General features: G+C 43.5%; 1 protein-coding gene across 1 annotated transcript in view; it reads right to left on the bottom strand.

Annotated features, from left to right (window-relative positions):
• Nucleotides 1-696: 696 nt before the first annotated feature.
• The window catches only part of LOC125456273 (probable E3 SUMO-protein ligase RNF212), a 150,959-nt gene continuing 133,146 nt past the window's right edge, over nt 697-18,509 (bottom strand). The window contains exons 12-13 of the mRNA XM_059651554.1: nt 11,072-11,107; nt 697-1,825 (exon numbers count right to left, since the gene is read on the bottom strand). Coding sequence (XP_059507537.1) covers nt 11,100-11,107 — 8 coding nt within the window. The 3' untranslated portion in view covers nt 697-1,825; nt 11,072-11,099. The remainder of the gene's footprint in view (nt 1,826-11,071; nt 11,108-18,509) is intronic.

The following is an 18,509-nucleotide window of genomic DNA, read 5'->3' as shown; positions in this document are numbered from 1 at the left end:
GAAAAGTTAACTCTGCTCTTCTCCCTACAGATGGTAGTGGACCAACTGAGTTGCTCCAGCACTCCCTGTTTGTGTAATACCTGGAATGAATATGTTTTCATATGAGATAAGGCAGGACAGGCTAGGCTAGTGTCTGCTTCTGGTTAGATGAATAAAAGACAACTGGATTAAAACATACAAGATCCTAATGGGACTGGACACATTGGGTGTGTCAAGATGTCGTCATTTATAAAACAATCAAGCACCAAAGGTCTCTAAGGGGTAGCCTACTTAAAACAGATTTGAAGTGACTTTTTTTTCTCAGTCTTTGGAACTTTCGCTGTGAAAAGGTGACAGACACAGAGTTCTTGATTATTTTTAAGGCAGAAAAAGATAGATTTCAGAGGGGTGAAAGGTTATCAGTGGTTGTATGTATGTGGATTTGAGTTGACAATCTGATCAGCCATGATCTTATTGAATGATGGAGTGTACTTGAAAGGCTGAATAATCTATGCCTGCTCCTTGTTTGCACAATATGAAAATAGCACTAGGGAGTAGTGTTCATAAAATAGTTTCATTCAAGATGAAAATAGAAAACAGATATGAAAACTGTTCTAAGTTCTAACATCTTTTTAATGATCTAATTCATCAGCATATATATTCAATGACTTACACAGGTTTGGTTTATGGTATATAACACATAATATATACGTACATGATAGAATGATATTAACAGCCCTAATTTGTAAATGGAGGCTCAAATATGAATGAATGGGAACTTGAATGAAGTACTATGGGGTGAATGTTGTACTCTAACATGTACATCAGCAAGGGTTTGATGCCTTCAAGCATATAACCAAGGCTAATTCAAAGATTACCAATTTTAATCTCTGTAGCATCACGCAGTTCTATCCTTGCCTCAACAGTCTACTGCTGAACCTTCATTCATGCCTTTGCTATCTGTCTTTACTATTTCCACATACTCCTGGCTGTCTTCCTACTTTTCACCCTAGTTAAATTCTACTGCCTATATCCGAAATGACACTGAGTCCTTTTCAGTCCCAACTGTCGCTGACCTAAATTGTTTCGAAGTTAAATAATGCCATGAATTCAAATTTTCATCCTTGTTTTCAAATCTCTATGTGGGCTTAAGCTTTCCTATTAGTTATTTCATGTAGTTTGACAACCCTTTGACAAATCTGCACTCCTCTAATTCTGCCTGTCTGAACATTCCCCCAATTTTAATTGCTCCATCATAGGCAGTTACACTTTGAGAGGCCTGGATGCTAAGTGCTGCAATTCCCATCGTAAACCCTTTTGCATCCACATCTCACATTCCAACTTTAAGACATTCCTTAAACACTACCACTTCAACCAAACTCAAACTTTTGGTCATCTGCCCTAGCTTCTCCTTATGTGATTTGGTATGATACTTTGTTTCATAACTCCCCTCTGATACACATTAAGCTACTTTACTAAAGTCAAAGTCACTACGATAATACAACTTGCTTTTCAGAAGAGATGAAAGGAGAAACTTGGCAGATTAAATGGTTAGCAAACTCGCAGTTCAGTTAGCTGGGATTCACATTTATTTGTGTAAAGATACAATCTCTGTAAAATGAGAAATCTAACATTGAGCTACAAGTTAAAGCAAAAGTGAAAAAAGTACAGAATTTATTACATTTGTTTCATAAAAATATTTTAAAGAACTGTACACACTACACCTTGAATTTGATAATAATAAAACATAACCATTTAATGAGCTGCAGTACAGCTACATTGACGTCCAGGTCTGTGGATTGACATCGTATTTTTCCTGCAGTTTATTGATCAGATCTTCAAATTTCTGTAATGCACAAAATGTAGTTTGATTTCAGTTTCAGGTTTTCAACTTGGTTGTTATAGGTGGCTTAACTGAACAATGTGAAACAATGTTATCTGACTGTAATAAATGTGAATATATATACATTTCCAGTGGCATATTTTACAATTTACTGTCAGCAAAAAAAAATTTAAATCATATTTTTAAATTCTCAAATTAAGGTATAGATTCATGACTATGATTCTTTACTGCCTGTAGAACTCCATTCCATTCTCCCAGTTTCTCTGTCCTTATCATATCTGCTCAGATGTGCCATCTTCCAAAATTGCATTGTTGACATGTCATCTTTTATCCTCAACTGACAATTAACTCCTTGCTCTGTGATTGAGAGAGTCCTCAATCTCAACAGCAGAACATTGAAGGTAATAATCAATGAAACACATGAGCACTACCAACTAAAAAAGCAAGGACAGAACAAACATGGGAACACCACCACCTGCTAGTTCCATTGCGAGCCACTCACCATCCTGACTCAGAAATATATTCTTGTTCCTTTACTGTCATTGGGACAAAATTGTGGAACTCTGTCCCTAACAGCAACACAGGCACTGCAGGGATTCAAGGAGGCAGCTTACCACCAACTTCTCAAGGGCAAACAGGGCAGGGCAATAAATGCTGAAGCAGCCAGTGGCATCTGTGAGTCAATTAAAATAAAAATTACTACCTGAGCCACAAGCAATTTGGAACGGGGTAAATAAAATTTAATGTGTGGCTCAAAGATTGATGTGTGTGGAATGGTTGTCAATTCGTGGGGCACCTACACCAGGAATGCAGTGGAAGGAACTGTTCCAGTTGATGGGTTTTATTTGAACTGTGCTGGGACTGGCAACCTAGCCAACAGAATAAATACAGCTGTGGACAGAGCTTAAAACTAATTGGAGAGGGGGGAGGATTTGGGAGAGGGGAAATGTGGGTTTACAAAGCAGAAGATATGGCAGCATGGCGGGCAGTTATTTGGATAACAGTACCCAGAACAGAACAGGAAGGGACAGATTGTACAGACGTTGAAAAACTGCAGTAAACAGAGTCAAATGAGAAAATTATGGTAAAAAAGCAAAATTAATGGCTTATTACTTGAATGTGCTTTGCATTTCGAACAAAATAAGTAATTGCACAAATGCAGGTGAAAGAGTATAACATAGCCATTACTTAGATACGGTTACAAGAAGATCGAAGGAGGGAGCGAGATATTCAGGAGTAAGTGACTTTTCAAAAGGACAGATGGAAAAGAAAGGATGGTGAGGTAGCATTGTTAGTACAGCGTAGAATAAGCATAATAAAAAGAGACAATCTTGGATTGGAAGATGCAGAATTCAAATGGATGGAGGTAAAAAATAAACAGGAGAAGAAGACACTGAGTAATCTACAGGCCCCCAAACAGTAGTTGCAGTAGGGCAGAGAATAAATCAGGAGATAATGAGGGCATATAAAAAAGGCACTATATTAATTATGGTAATAAAATGTGAGGCTGGATGAACACAGCAGGCCCAGCAGCATCTCAGGAGCACAAAAGCTGACGTTTCGGGCCTAGACCCTTCATCAGAGAGGGGGATGGGGAGAGGGAACTGGAATAAATAGGGAGAGAGGGGGAGGCGGACCGAAGATGGAGAGTAAAGAAGATAGGTGGAGAGAGTATAGGTGGGGAGGTAGGGAGGGGATAGGTCAGTCCAGGGAAGACGGACAGGTCAAGGAGGTGGGATGAGGTTAGTAGGTAGATGGGGGTGCGGCTTGGGGTGGGAGGAAGGGATGGGTGAGAGGAAGAACCGGTTAGGGAGGCAGAGACAGGTTGGACTGGTTTTAGGATGCAGTGGGTGGAGGGGAAGAGCTGGGCTGGTTGTGTGGTGCAGTGGGGGGAGGCGACGAACTGGGCTGGTTTTGGGATGCGGTGGGGGAAGGGAAGATTTTGAAGCTGGTGAAGTCCACATTGATACCATTGGGCTGCAGGGTTCCCAGGCGGAATATGAGTTGCTGTTCCTGCAACCTTCAGGTGGCATCATTGTGGCACTGCAGGAGGCCCATGATGGGAAGGGGAGTTGAAATGGTTCGCGACTGGGAGGTGCAGTTGTTTATTGCGAACCGAGCGGAGGAGTTCTGCAAAGCGGTCCCCAAGCCTCCGCTTGGTTTCCCCAATGTAGAGGAAGCCACACCGGGTACAGTGGATACAGTATACCACATTGGCAGATGTGCAAGTGAACCTCTGCTTAATATGGAAAGTCATCTTGGAGCCTGGGATAGAGGTGCGGGAGGAGGTGTGGGGGCAAGTGTAGCATTTCCTGTGGTTGCAGGGGAAGGTGCCGGGTGTGGTGGGGGTTGGAGGGCAGTGTGGAGCGAACAAGGGAGTCACGGAGAGAGTGGTCTCTCCGGAAAACAGACAAGGGTGAGGATGGAAAAATGTCTTGGGTGGTGGGGTTGGATTGTAGATGGCGGAAGTGTTGGAGGATGATGCGTTGTATCCGGAGGTTGGTGGGGTGGTGTGTGAGAACGAGGGGGATCCTCTTAGGGCGGTTGTGGCGGGGGCGGGGTGTGAGGGATGTGTTGCGGGAAATGCGGGAGACGCGGTCAAGGGCGTTCTTGACCACTGCGGGGGGAAAGTTGCGGTCCTTGAAGAACATGGACATCTGGGATGTGCGGGAGTGGAATGCCTCATCGTGGGAGCAGATGCGGCAGAGGCGGAGGAATTGGGAATAGGGGATGGAATTTTTGCAGGAGGGTGGGTGGGAGGAGGTGTGTTCTAGGTAGCTGTGGGAGTCGGTGGGCTTGAAATGGACATCAGGTACAAGCTGGTTGCCTGAGATGGAGACTGAGAGGTCCAGGAAGGTGAGGGATGTGCTGGAGATGGCCCAGGTGAACTGAAGGTTGGGGTGGAAGGTGTTGGTGAAGTGGATGAACTGTTCGAGCTCCTCTGGGGAGCAAGAGGCGGCGCCGATACAGTCATCAATGTAATGCTGGAAGAGGTGGGGTTTGGGGCCTGTGTAGGTGCGGAAGAGGGACTGTTCCATGTTACCTACAAAGAGGCAGGCATAGCTTGGGCCCATGCGGGTGCCCACGGCCACCCCCTTAGTCTGTAGGAAGTGGGAGGAATCGAAAGAGAAGTTGTTGAGGGTTAGGACGAGTTCGGCTAGGTGGATGAGGGTATCGGTGGAGGGGGACTGGTCGGGCCTGCGGGACAGGAAGAAGCAGAGGGCCTTGAGGCCAGCTGCATGCGGAATACAGGTGGATAAGGACTGGACGTCCATGGTGAAAATGAGGTGTTGGAGGCCAGTGAATTGTAAGTTCTGGAGGAGGTGGAGGGCGTAGGTGGTGTCACGGACGTAGGTCGGGAGTTCCTGGGCCAAAGGGGAGAAAAGGGAGTCCAGATAGGTGGAGATGAGTTCGGTGGGGCAGGAACAGGCTGAGACAATGGGTTGACCAGGGCAGGCAGGTTTGTGGATTTTGGGGAGGAGATAGAAAGGGCCGTGTGGGGTTGGGGAATAATGAGGTTGGAGGCTGTGGGTGGGAGGTCCCCTGAGGTGATGAGGTCATGAATGGTGTTGGAGATGATGGTTTGGTGCTTGGGGGTGGGGTCATGATCAAGGCGGCGGTAGGAGGTGGTGTCGGAGAGTTGGCGTTTGGCCTCGGCGATGCAGAGGTCAGTGCGCCATACTACCACTGCGCCACCCTTGTCTGCGGGTTTGATGGTGAGGTTGGGGTTGGAGCTGAGGGCTGCCCATTCTGCAGGGGAGAGGTTAGAGTGGGTGGAAAGGTTGAGGCGGTTAATGTCTCGGCGGCAGTTGGAGATGAAGAGGTCGAGGGAGGGTAGGAGGCCTGGGGGTGGTGTCCAGGAGGAGGACTTGTGTTGGAAGCGGGTGAAGGGGTCAGTGGAGGGAGGGTTGGGTTCCCGGTTGAAGAAGTAAGTGTGGAGGCGAAGGCGGCGGAAAAACTGCTCTATGTCCAACCGTGACTGGTATTCGTTGATGTGTGGTTGTAGGGGGACAAAGGTGGGCCCCTTGCTTAGGACTGACCGTTCGTCCTCAGTCAGTGGGAGGTCTGGGGGAATGGTGAAGATTTGGCAGGGCTCAGTGTGGCTGTCTCCTCTGGGGTTGCTGGCTGTGGAGGTTGTGGGCGGAGCGATGAGGTTGTTGGCCGTGGGCGGGGTTTCGTCGGCAGTGGCAAGCCAGCGGATTGGAAAAGTTTCAAAACCAATAAAAGACAATGAAAACTATAATAAATAAGGAGAAAATAAACTTTGAGGATAAACCTGCATGTAATAGCAAGATGGACAGCAAGACTTTCTCTAAATATATCTAATAGAAAAGTGATACCAAAGTTAACATAAGCCCTTTCAAGAATGAAGCTGGAGAAATATTAACAAGGAGCCAGGAAATGGCAGAGGAGTTGCATCAGACTTCACAGAAAAAACACTGATAGAATTCCAAAATATTAAATAATCTAGGGACAAAACGTGAAGAGAAAATAAATATAATAACTATCATTGCAGAAAATGTATTAGGGACCTAATGGCACTAAAGATGAACTAGTCTCTTGGGGAGATGGGTTATACCATGGAATATTAAAAGAAATAGCTACATTGATAGTGGATACACTGTTTAGAAGGACGAAGGATGAGAGGTGACTTGATAGAGATATACAAAATGAGCAGAGGTATAGATAGAGTGGACAGCCGGAGACTTTTTCCTAGAGTGGAGGTAGCTATTATGAGGGAGCATAGTTTTAAAGTGAGTGGAGGTAGATACGGGGAGACGTCAGAGGTAGGTTCTTTACTCAGAGATTGGTGGGGGCGTGGAATGCATTACCGGCAAGGGTAGCGGAGTCGGCCTCATTAGGGGCATTTAAGCGGCTATTAAATAGGCATATGGATGATTGTATAAGGTAGGGGTGGAGGTTAGATAGACTTTAGGTTTAGGGTAAAAGTTCGGCACAACATCGTGGGCCTGTACTGTGCTGTACTGTTCTATGTTCTACGTTAGTAATTTTCCAAGAATCGTTAGTTGCAGAAATTTTCTACTGGAAAACTGCAATGTTACATTTATATTGAAAAAAAGGGGACAAAATACAGATATCCAAAGTTAGCTTAGCATCTATTATCAGGAAAAAGTTACAAAGGATGCAATAGCAGAGCATTTGCAAATAGATAATATAATGAAGCTGAGTCAGCATGGCTTCACAAAGGGAAATCATGCCTGATAAATATACTAGGATTCTTTGAGGAGGTAACAAGTAGGATAGATAAAGGAGAAGCAATGATTGTAATATATTTGGATTTTCAGAAGGTGTTTAATAAGGTACCACACATTATGCTCATTAAGAACCCATGGTGTTGGAGGTAGTATATTAGCATGGACAAATGATTAGCTAACTAATAAAAGACAAAGAGTTAGAAAAGGGGGCATTTTCAGAATAGCAACCTGTAACTTGTGATTAAATATCCTTTTTTGCTATCTTGGCTTATGGCAACTGGCCTTAAACAATCAGAACTACATTTTTTTAGTCAGGTATAACTCCAGCCACTAGATATTTTTTTCCCTTTAATCACCATGAATTGGCTTGTTAGGATCTTTAGTGCCTTTATATCAAAGGCAAATGCTATCATCTTCATTGGTATTCAGCTTGTATTTATTTTAAACCAAGTTTGTGATATGATTCGAGCCAAATACTCCTGGTGGAACCCAAACTTAGACTTAGTGAATGAGTTATTGTTGTGATGTTGTCATCTGTTTGCAGCACAGGTATCTCCTTTACTGACTGATTGGAAGCAGGATGATAGGAAAGTAACTGACATGTTTATATCAAGTTTCTTTGTGAAACAAAGCTCATTAAGGACCTTACAACAGTTTGCAAATAACTACTTTCGATGGAAATCATAACTAATGAGTTCACACAACAGGAATCAGTCCAAATAAGATTGTAAATAACATAAACATGATTTTAAAATGTCACAATTTTTGAACAGTATGCAAATAACCTCTGCTGCATGTCCACTCAACTGCATTTAAAAGTATTCCACCTCCTCATAGTTTATGTACTCTGGAAAAGATTCCTGGCTCAGATATAATGTAACATTACATAATAAACAGAAGCTTTCTGAATAGCTTAGTTAGTTGATTCAGTGATAAAGATTGCTATACAGATCTGACTGCACCAATGTTCAGGCCCAAATCTTTATTGATGTGGATGCTCTTGGCCTAGACTGTCAATCTTGATTGGTATCCAGCCAGCTACATCAGAACTTCAAAAGTGGAAATCGAGAGGTCACAGTTGAACATTACTGTGATGCATCCCACAGAGGCTCACATCATAAACAGAACTACTACAGTAAAATAGAGACAAAAAAACTGCAGATACTGGAATCCAAAGTAGACAAACAGGAGGCTGAAAGAACACAGTAGGCCAGGCAGCATCTGGAAGAAAGCAGCAATCAACATTTTGGGTATTACCCTTCTTCAGGACAGGATGTGAGGGTAGGGGGAGCTGTGATAAAGGTGGGGGCGGGGGCAGAAGAGGAATGGTGATAGGTGGACACTGCTAGTAGGTATGACCTAGTCCGTTGATGGGACGGATGAATCCATTTGGTGGCTGGAAGAGACAGTCAGAAGGTGGAATGGAAGGGAGGATGTGGTGGTAGAAAGAGGGCTGGGGGTGGATGGGAAGGTTATTTGAAACTGGCGAACTCAATGTTGAGTCTTCCAGGCTGTTGAGTCTTCCAGGTGGAAGATAAGGTGTTGCTCTTCAAATTTGCATTCTGATTCACTGCGTCACTGGAAGAGGCTGGGGACGGACATGTCGTAGGGGGACTGGGACGGGGTGTTGAAATGGGCGGTGACCAGGAGGTTAGGATAGCCGTTAGAAGCCAGGCGAAGATGCTCAGTGAAACAGTCACCTGGTCTAAATTTGGTCTTAGTGACGTAGAGAAGACCATAGCGGGAGCGTCAGATGCAATACAGTGAGTTGGAAGAGGCGCGTGTGAAACTCTGTCTCATCTGGAAGGGCTGTTTAGGGCCTGGATAGAGGTAAGGGAGGTGGTGTGTGGGCAGGTGTTGTATCTTTTACGGTTATAGGGGAAGGTACCAGGCGGATTGGAGTGGTTGGTGGGGAGTTGGCACAAACTAAGGAGTGGCAAAGGAAATGGTCCTTGCAGAGGGCAGAGAGATGTGGACAGTGGAAGGTGTTCCAGGTGGTGGGGTCTAATTGGAATTGGCAGAAGTGTTTGAGGATGATACATTGGGTGCGGAGACTGGTCGGGTAGAAAGTGAGGACAAGGGGGACCCTGTCTTATTATGTTTCAGCGAGGGGGGCAGTTGTCAAGAGCTGTGGAGCGGGGAATGGAAAAGACACAGTCAAATAGTCTTTGACTTGTTTTGAAGGCTGATGCTCCCTTCTTCTTAGACAGCCACTTGAGATGAAGGATGATTTACATCCACTCAAGTCTGATGTTTTTGGGTTGGCTGAGAAGTGCAAAGTGGGATTGGCAGACTTTACCACATGCAAAGCAGATGGTGCTTCAAGGGTTAGGTAACTGAGATGTTTGGAGATTTATGCAATCACACCAATGTCTAGGCTTCTCTGAATGCTCCCATCAAGCATTCTGGATTTCCAGAATAAATCTCATCCATTTTGATTAGTCTTAAATCAGGGACTCAGATAAGTTACCATAGTGTTTTGAGGAAGGAATTTTCCTTCACAGATGCTGCCAGACCTGCTGAGCTTTTCCAGCAACTTTGTTTTTGTTCCTGATTTACAGCATCCACAGCTCTTTCAGTTTTTATTTACCATAGAGTTTTCATGAGTTCAGGGTTGTTTTCAGGAAATCCCTAAAGCTTTTCTACTGTTTTGCCTAGGAGTCTACTGTCACAATCAAATTCCAAGTAGAACACTTACTTGCTCTGAGAGTTTGGTGTCAGGCATACAATTGACAAATCTCAACTAACACAGCTGGTTTTGAGTGATCAGTATCTTGATACTAGACTTCGGAGTGGATTCTGCTGTTTGTCAACCTTTCTTGCCACTGAAGTTAGAGAATTTTGCTAAGGCGATGCCAATGATATTTCTTCAGTGCTTTGAGGCCCTGTGGGCTGTCAAAGTTTCCTTCATGTGCACGTAATATTTGTTTGTGAGCTCAGGTCATTGAATTTCAGGTCATTGTCAACTCCTTCTCTGAAGCACATGAGCAAATGTACCTTTCACTAAACACCTCATACATTAAAGTTCCCTTCTGAACAGATCCATGGAACTTCCCCGTTAAGATCAATGGTGAGATCCTGGGAAATGTAGAGCATTTTTTGTATCATGAGAACCTCCATTCAATGATGGCAGTCACGAATCTTATCATCACCTCTAATATGTGAGTACACTCTTCAGCCAACTGAGTAAAAGACAACGTGTGGACCATAATCTCAAACTGGAAACTAAGGTTATGGTTTCCAAGGCACCAGAGAGTTGCCAACATCTGATATGTTCACAATTGCTAGGAATCTATTCTTGGAGAAGAAAATAAGGCTCTAAAGTATAATAAATACCTCTGAATAACTGGCCCCTTGGGCAAGTGATGCAAAGCATTTCAGTTCTGTTAATGAGCACCAGAGGACAAAGTATCATCTACATATCGTGCAAAGCTGGAAGTCTCACTTGCCAATACTGAATCTTGCTTACGTTGTGCAGTGACAGTGTCTCACATCAAACTAACAGGGCTAGTATTCTTGAAAAGTGTGATTAATTGGGGAAAAAGTTTTATGTCATCCATGTCAATTTTACTGAACAAACTTGTGAAATACAATAAATTCCATTGAATAACTTCAGTTTTGATTTATACAGGTAGTTCTCCTGATAGTTGCATTCTCATGTGACCTCACGCTACAGAAAATTGCTGTAGAAAATCACATTATAGAGAAATTGCTATAGAAAATTGCTATATCTGTACAGAAGGAAGTTCATGTTATCCAAACAGCATCCATTATTCATCAATAGTGTTACAATTTGAGTTAACAAAACACGCATTATAGCAGAACTATCTGTATTTCCAAGATATACACCAGTACAAAGATCGGAAGATGTAAATGGACCGCTGGTTCTTTACAATCCATTTTACATTATCATAGACAAGATTAGTACCACTGTAGACTTACACACCTGATTTATACAACTAAATGATTTATAACAATCATAACAGAGAATTAAAAGATTTTATTCCTTTTTATTCTATTTTTTACAACTAACCTGTCTGAGGTTTTGCTATCCAAGTAATTTATGGCCCTGAAAATAGAAAAATTATTAATAAACAAAAATTATCAGCAATGAAGTGTGCGCTGACCACATATAACTATTCATTACACATTACAATCTGTGGTGATTTTAATCGAAATGCTTCAAAATGTTAGATTTCAATATGCCTCATGTGGACTGAATTTTTTTTCCATTGTTCCATGATCCCATGGCAATCTATAATACCATGGTGAAATCTTGCAGATTTGGGGCTGTATTATCCTAGACTTGGGGTGGCAAAGGTAGAGATGGTGAACCAGGAAAACAGTGGAGAGCCAGGAGTGAACAGTTCAAAAAAGCATGATTAAAAGTGCAGAACAGCGAACAGTCAATGCAGCTTAAAATGGTGACGACTACCCTAAAGCAATCCATGTGGGCCACTGTAACAGCAGCTTTACCTCCCATAAAAGAATGCTATTGGAAGCAAAGGCAGCAATTACGGCCAAACACTGCAGCTGGATAGATTTTTTCTTCAATGAGATGGACCTGCCTGTTTGACCTCTCTTAAGCGATTAATTATTCTATCTTCTCCGAGGGTATTACTGTGCTGAGGTGCTGGTACATTCACCAACCTGCCTTAGCAACACATTTCACAGCACGTATGGCTGGTCATGTTCTAGAGCTGCATAAAGGTTTGGTACATTCTGCCAAAGGAGATGCTGTAGTGCAAATTATTCATGGGATACACTGTTGCTACTGTGTATTTGAGACAGTGGTTGGGTGCAAATCAAAAAGTTGCTTCGTTCTGAATGGCATGTCAAGCTTCTAAATCTAAATCAAGCAATTGGGGAATATTTCATTATACCCCTGACTTGTGTCTTATAGATCACGAACAGATTTTGGGAGTCAGGAGGTGAGTGAGATTAAGTCCCCATTTTAAGTTGTCAGGAATTTAAGTTATTTTTGAATGTTAGTCAGTTAATGTGGCCCATGTTCTTATTGTTGGTAGTAATGTTTTAAAGTTATTAAGGGTTTGGACTCTTGTGAGTGGTTCAGCACCATTTTGCAGCAGCCTCTCTAGCTCCAACTCTCTCTCTTGCTGTCAACCCTTTTATCCTCTATCAGTCCTTCTCACTCAAGGCCCTCCAATCATGGGTTCTATCATTCCTGACCCTCCCACACATTGCTGGCTCTCCAGCTCACAATCTATGCCAACTGTAGACACTGCTGACTCTCTGGTTCATGCCTTTTGCAGTTTCCTCCCTTTCACAGTCTCTCCAGTTTACAGCTTACCTCATGCAAATTCAAGCTGCTCTTCTTAATTGTGGGCATTCATGTCCAGAGTCTTGCAACTAGATTTCAGGAGAGGAAACAGTGAGCTGGAGATACAGGAATGTGAGGTTTGACAAGAGGTGGGGTTCACAGATACTGGGAGGGTCCAGCAACAATTTAGTCACACACTTTTGTAAGTTCCTTTAAGTATAGAATAGAATAGAATAGAACATTACAGCACAGCGCAGGCCCTTCGTCCCTCGATGTTGTGTTGACCTGTCATACCGATCTCAAGCCCATCTAACCTACACTATTCCATGTACGTCCATATGCTCATCCAATGACGACTTAAATGTACCTAAAGTTGGTGAATCTACTACCATTGCAGGCAAAGTGTTCCATTCCCTTACTACTTTCTGAGTAAAGAAACTACCTCTGACATCTGTCCTATATCTTTCACCCCTCAATTTAAAGCTATTGAAACTTCAGTTAGGTCACCATCCGCATACAATTCCAGGAGCAGATGTTGACTACTCATTTCCTCAAGCCTGCTCCACCTTTCAATAAGGTTATGGCTGATCTGATTACTTCACACTTCACATTCCTGTCTGCACCACTCCGCCTCCCCTCAGTAATCGTTCACACCCTGCTTATCAACAACTTATTAACCTCTGCCTTAAAAACATTCAAAGACTCTGCTTTTAGGGAAGAAAGGTCCAAAGTCTCACGAGCATCTGACAAAAAAAACTCTTATTTTTCCCTTTAATGGGGGAGGTCCTTATTTTGAAGCAGGTAACAATTTCCAGAGTGTTCTTCATCTACAGCTGAAATTTATCCTGCAATAGTTTGGTGTAAAATGTGGCTAGAGTACAAAGTATACACCCGTTTTGGTCAGTTCAGTAGTAATATGACTGTCACCAAGAATTTCACCTCTTGAATTTCTGATGCCCAGATTTATGTTAGCTCTCACATCTATGTTCATTCAACAGCAATAATGTCTTAGGTTTAGGCTGGCAGAATTATACATGGTACACCCCTACATATTGCCTACTGACGTAACAGGTCCACAGCAGATGCCATTTCCCTATCCGTGCACTAATCCCTGGAACATCTGGGCAAGGGCACCTACATCAGACTCCTGCTCATTACCTATAGCTCTGCCTTCAACAACATTATACCCTCTAGACTGATTTCAAAATTCCGAGACCTTGGTCTCGGCTCCACCCTCTGTAACTGGATCCTCAGCTTTCTGACCCAGAGACCACAATCAGTGAAGATGGACAACTGCACCTCCTTCACAATAACACTCAATACTAGAACCCCCTAAGGATGTGTTCTCAGCCCCCTACTGTACTCCCTGTACACCCACGACTGTATTGCCAAATTCCAAATAAACATCAGCTACAAGCTTGCTGACGACATCACTGTGGTCGGATGGATATCAAACAACCATGAGTCAGAATACAGGAAGGAGATAAAGGGATTGGTGATTGGTGTAACAACAACAACCTCTCCCTCAACGTCAGAAAAACTTAAGAGTTGATCATTGATTTTAGAAAGAAAGGAGGAGAGCATGCCCCCATCTGCATCAACAGAGCAGAGATTGAGAGGGTGGACAGTGTCACATTCCTAGGAGCAACAATAACCTACAACCTGTCCCGGACTTCCCACGTAGACATGACAGTCAAAAAGGCACAACAATGGCTCTTCTTCCTCAGAGGGCTCAGGAAATTTGGCTTGTCCATAAAAGCCCCCACAAACTTTTACAGTTGCACCGTACTGTCCACATGCATAACGGCCTGGTATGGCAACTAGTCTGCCCAGGACCATAAGAAATAATAGAATGTTATGCGCACAGTGCAGACTATCACGGAAGCAAAACTTCCATCCATGGACTCTATTTATACAGCCTGTAGTTGTGGAAAGGCTGTCAACATCATCAAAGACCCATCACACGCTGGTAAAGCTCTTCTACAACCTCTTCCGTCAGGCAGAAGATACAGAAGCTTGAATACATGCACCAGCAGATTCAAGAACAGTTCCTTCTCTATCGTTATTAGACTGATGAATGGACTTTCTAACTTCAGATAATATCGATCTTGTTAATATTCATCTTGCCTAGTGTATGCCTCTGTCCAAGTTTCTTTTTCCACCCTGGTCTGCATGTCCTGGTTTACTCTGATCTGCCTATACTGCTTGCAAACAAAGCTTTTCACTGTACTTAGGTACACATGACAATAAATCAAATCAAATCAACAAGAGACTAGACCCAATCAATTCCGTACTGAAAAAATAATAATAACCATTCTTGATTTGCACTCTATATGGTAGAAATCCCTCTGTGCAATTTACAAGTCATGGCATCTGTCAATATGGAAATGGAAAGTTGACAAACGGTAAACAAGTGCTGGGAGGCTGTTCCCTGACTCTGGGTAGCCTCACGAACTGAAAAAAAGGTAGAAAAACATGATAGGTTAGGACGGGGTGGAGGACCATGGGTGAAGAGCTAGATGAACACAGCAGGCCAAAGCACATCTTAGGTGCACAAAAGCTGACGTTTCGGGCTTAGGCCCTTCCCAGTCTGTCTTTCGGAGCTATTGCTACCCTTGAAATGTAGAAACATATACAGCGCTGTTAGGGAACAGTTCCAAGATTTTGACCCAGCAATAGTGGAGGAGTGGTGATAAAGTTCCAAGTCAGGAAGATATGCGGCTTTGAGGAAAATTGCAGGTGGTGGCATTCCCATCACCCGCTGCTCTTGTCCTTCTAGATGATTTAGGTCATAAGCTTGGAAGGCACTTTCAGAGGGGCCTTAGTGAGTTACCAATGTGAATTTGGCAGATGGTACACACTGCTGCTACTCTTCACCATTACTGAAGGAAATGAATAAACATTGCTCAAATGAAACAAGAAATCAAAACTTATTGTTTTGCACTCATAAGAACTATGATACAAGAAACATTTAAATCAAAAGGACACCATTTCAGACAGCATGAGAACAAGGTACTAACTGATTATAAGACCATAGGGCCTAGGAGCAGAATTAAGTGATATAATCCAATGAGCCTGCTGTGCCATTCAATGAGATCATGACTGAACTGATAATCCTCAATTCAACTTTCCTGCTTTACCCTTGATTCCCTTATTCATTAAAAATTTGGCCATCTTAGCCTTGAATATACTTATTGATCCAGCCTTGATAGGTAGAGTTCCATAGATTCAATATCCCACTGGAGAAAAAATGCTTCTATTCTCTGTCTTAAGTGGACATGCTCCTACTCTGAGACTCTCCCACAAAGGGAAATAGCTACCCTGCATCTATCCTATCAAGCCCCTTAAGAGTGTAAAATGTTTCAATAAGGTCATCTCTCCCCCTTCTAAACTTTAATGAGTATAAGCTCAAAACAAAAGCAGAAATTACTGGAGAAACTCAGCAGATCTGGCAGTATCTGCGGAGAGAATGCAGAAATAATATTTCAGGTCTAGATATCCCTCTTCAGAGTATAATATCAAACTAGTGAACCTCTCCTCATAAGAACAGCCTTCCATACCTGAAACAACCTAATAGGGTTGTTGTAATGGGTGACTTTAACTTTCCTAATATTGATTGGAACCTCCTTCGAGCAGAAGATTTGAATGGAGCTGTTTTTGTAAGGTGTGTTCAGGAGGGTTTCCTAACGCAGTACGTTGACAGGCCGACGAGGGGAGAGGCCATTCTAGACTTGGTGCTCGGAAACGAGCTGGGGCAGGTATCAGATCTTGTGGTGGGAGAGCATTTTGGTGATAGTGACCATAACTGCCTCACATTCTACATAGCTATGGAGAAGGAGAGGATTAGGCAAAATGGGAGGATATTTAACTGGGGAAGAGGAAACTATGATGCGATTAGACATGAGTTAGGAAGCATGGACTGGGAGCAGTTGTTCCATGGTAAGGGAACTATAGACATGTGGAGACTGTTTAAGGAACAGTTGTTGGGAGTGATGAGTAAATATGTCCCTCTGAGACAGGCAAGAAGGGGTAAGATAAAGGAACCTTGGATGACGAGAGCGGTGGAGCTTCTTGTGAAAAGGAAGAAGGTAGCTTACATAAGGTGGAGGAAGCTAGGGTCAAGTTCAGCCAGAGAGGATTACATGCAGGCAAGGAAGGAGCTCAAAAATGGTCTGAGGAGAGCCAGGAGGGGGCACGAGAAAGGCTTGGCAGAAGGAATCCGGGAAAACACAAAGGCATTTTACACTTACGTGAGGAATAAGAGAATGATCAAGGAAAGAGTAGGGCCGATCAGGGATAGCATAGGGAACTTGTGTGTGGAGCCTGAGGAGGTAGGGGAAGCCCTAAATGAGTTTTTTGCTTCTGTCTTTACAAAAGAAACAAACTTTGTAGTGAATGAAACCTTTGAAGAGCAGGTGTGCATGCTGGAATGGATAGACATAGAGGAAGCTGATGTGCTGAAAATTTTGTCAAACATTAAGATTGACAAGTCGCCAGGCCCGGACCAGATTTGTCCTCGGCTGCTTTGGGAAGCGAGAAATACAATTGCTTCGCCACTTGCGAAGATCTTTGCATCCTCGCTCTTCACTGGAGTCGTACCTGAGGACTGGAGAGAGGCAAATGTAATTCCTCTCTTCAAGAAAGGAAATAGGGAAATCCCTGGCAATTATAGACCAGTAAGTCTCACGTCTGTCGTCTGCAAGGTGTTAGAAAGGATTCTGAGGGACAAGATTTATGACGATCTGGAAGAGCATGGCTTGTTCAAATACAGTCAACACGGCTTTGTGAGGGGTAGGTCATGCCTTACAAACCTTATCGAGTTTTTTGAGGATGTGACTAGAAAAGTTGATGAGGGTCGAGCTGTGGATGTGGTGTATATAGATTTCAGTAAGGCATTTGATAAGGTTCCCCATGGTAGGCTCATTCAGAAGGTCAGGAGGAATGGGATACAGGGGAACTTAGCTGCTTGGATACAGAATTGGCTGGCCAACAGAAGACAGCGAGTGGTAGTAGAAGGAAAATATTCTGCCTGGAAGTCAGTGGTGAGTGGGGTTCCACAGGGCTCTGTCCTTGGGCCTCTACTGTTTGTAATTTTTATTAATGACTTGGATGAGGGGATTGAAGGATGGGTCAGCAAGTATGCAGACGACACAAAGGTCGGAGGTGTCGTTGACAGTGTAGAGGGCTGTTGTAGGCTGCAGCGGGACATTGACAGGATGCAGAGATGGGCTGAGAGGTGGCAGATAGAGTTCAACCTGGATAAATGCGAAGTGATGCATTTTGGAAGGTCGAATTTGCAAGCTGAGTGCAGGATTAAGGATAGGATTCTTGGCAGTGTGGAGGAACAGAGGGATCTTGGTGTGCAGATACATAGATCCCTTAAAATGGCCACCCAAGTGGACAGGGTTGTTAAGAAAGCATATGGTGTTTTGACTTTCATTAACAGGGGGATTGAGTTTAAGAGTCGTGAGATCTTGTTGCAGCTCTATAAAACTTTGATTAGACCGCACTTGGAATACTGCGTCCAGTTCTGGGCGCCCTATTATAGGAAAGATATGGATGCTTTGGAGAGGGTTCAGAGGAGGTTTACCAGGATGCTGCCTGGACTGGAGGGCTTATCTTATGAAGAGAGGTTGACTGAGCTCGGTCTCTTTTCATTGGAGAAAAGGAGGAGGAGAGGAGACCTAATTGAGGTATACAAGATAATGAGAGGCATAGATAGAGTTGATAGCCAGAGACTATTTCCCAGGGCAGAAATGGCTAGCACGAGGGGTCATAGTTTTAAGCTGGTTGGTGGAAAGTATAGAGGGGATGTCAGAGGCAGGTTCTCTACGCAGAGAGTTGTGAGAGCATGGAATGCGTTGCCAGCAGCAGTTGTGGAAGCAAGGTCATTGGGGTCATTTAAGAGACTGCTGGACATGTATATGGTCACAGAAATTTGAGGGTGCATACATGAGGATCAATGGTCGGCACAACATCGTGGGCTGAAGGGCCTGTTCTGTGCTGTACTGTTCTATGTTCTATGTTCTAAACCTGCCCTGGACTGTCTGCAATGACTGAAATATCTTTCCGGTGAAGGTGCTGGTATTGGAGTGGGGTGGGCAATGTCAATAACACCTGAAGAAAGGCTGAGGCTCTGAAAGCTTGTGTTTTCAAATCAACCTGTTGGACTATAGCCTGGCGTCGTGTG

This window comes from Stegostoma tigrinum, chromosome 1 (assembly GCF_030684315.1).
Source record: "Stegostoma tigrinum isolate sSteTig4 chromosome 1, sSteTig4.hap1, whole genome shotgun sequence".
NCBI classification, from domain to species: Eukaryota; Metazoa; Chordata; class Chondrichthyes; order Orectolobiformes; family Stegostomatidae; genus Stegostoma; species Stegostoma tigrinum.
This window is presented reverse-complemented; position numbering and strand designations above follow the sequence as displayed.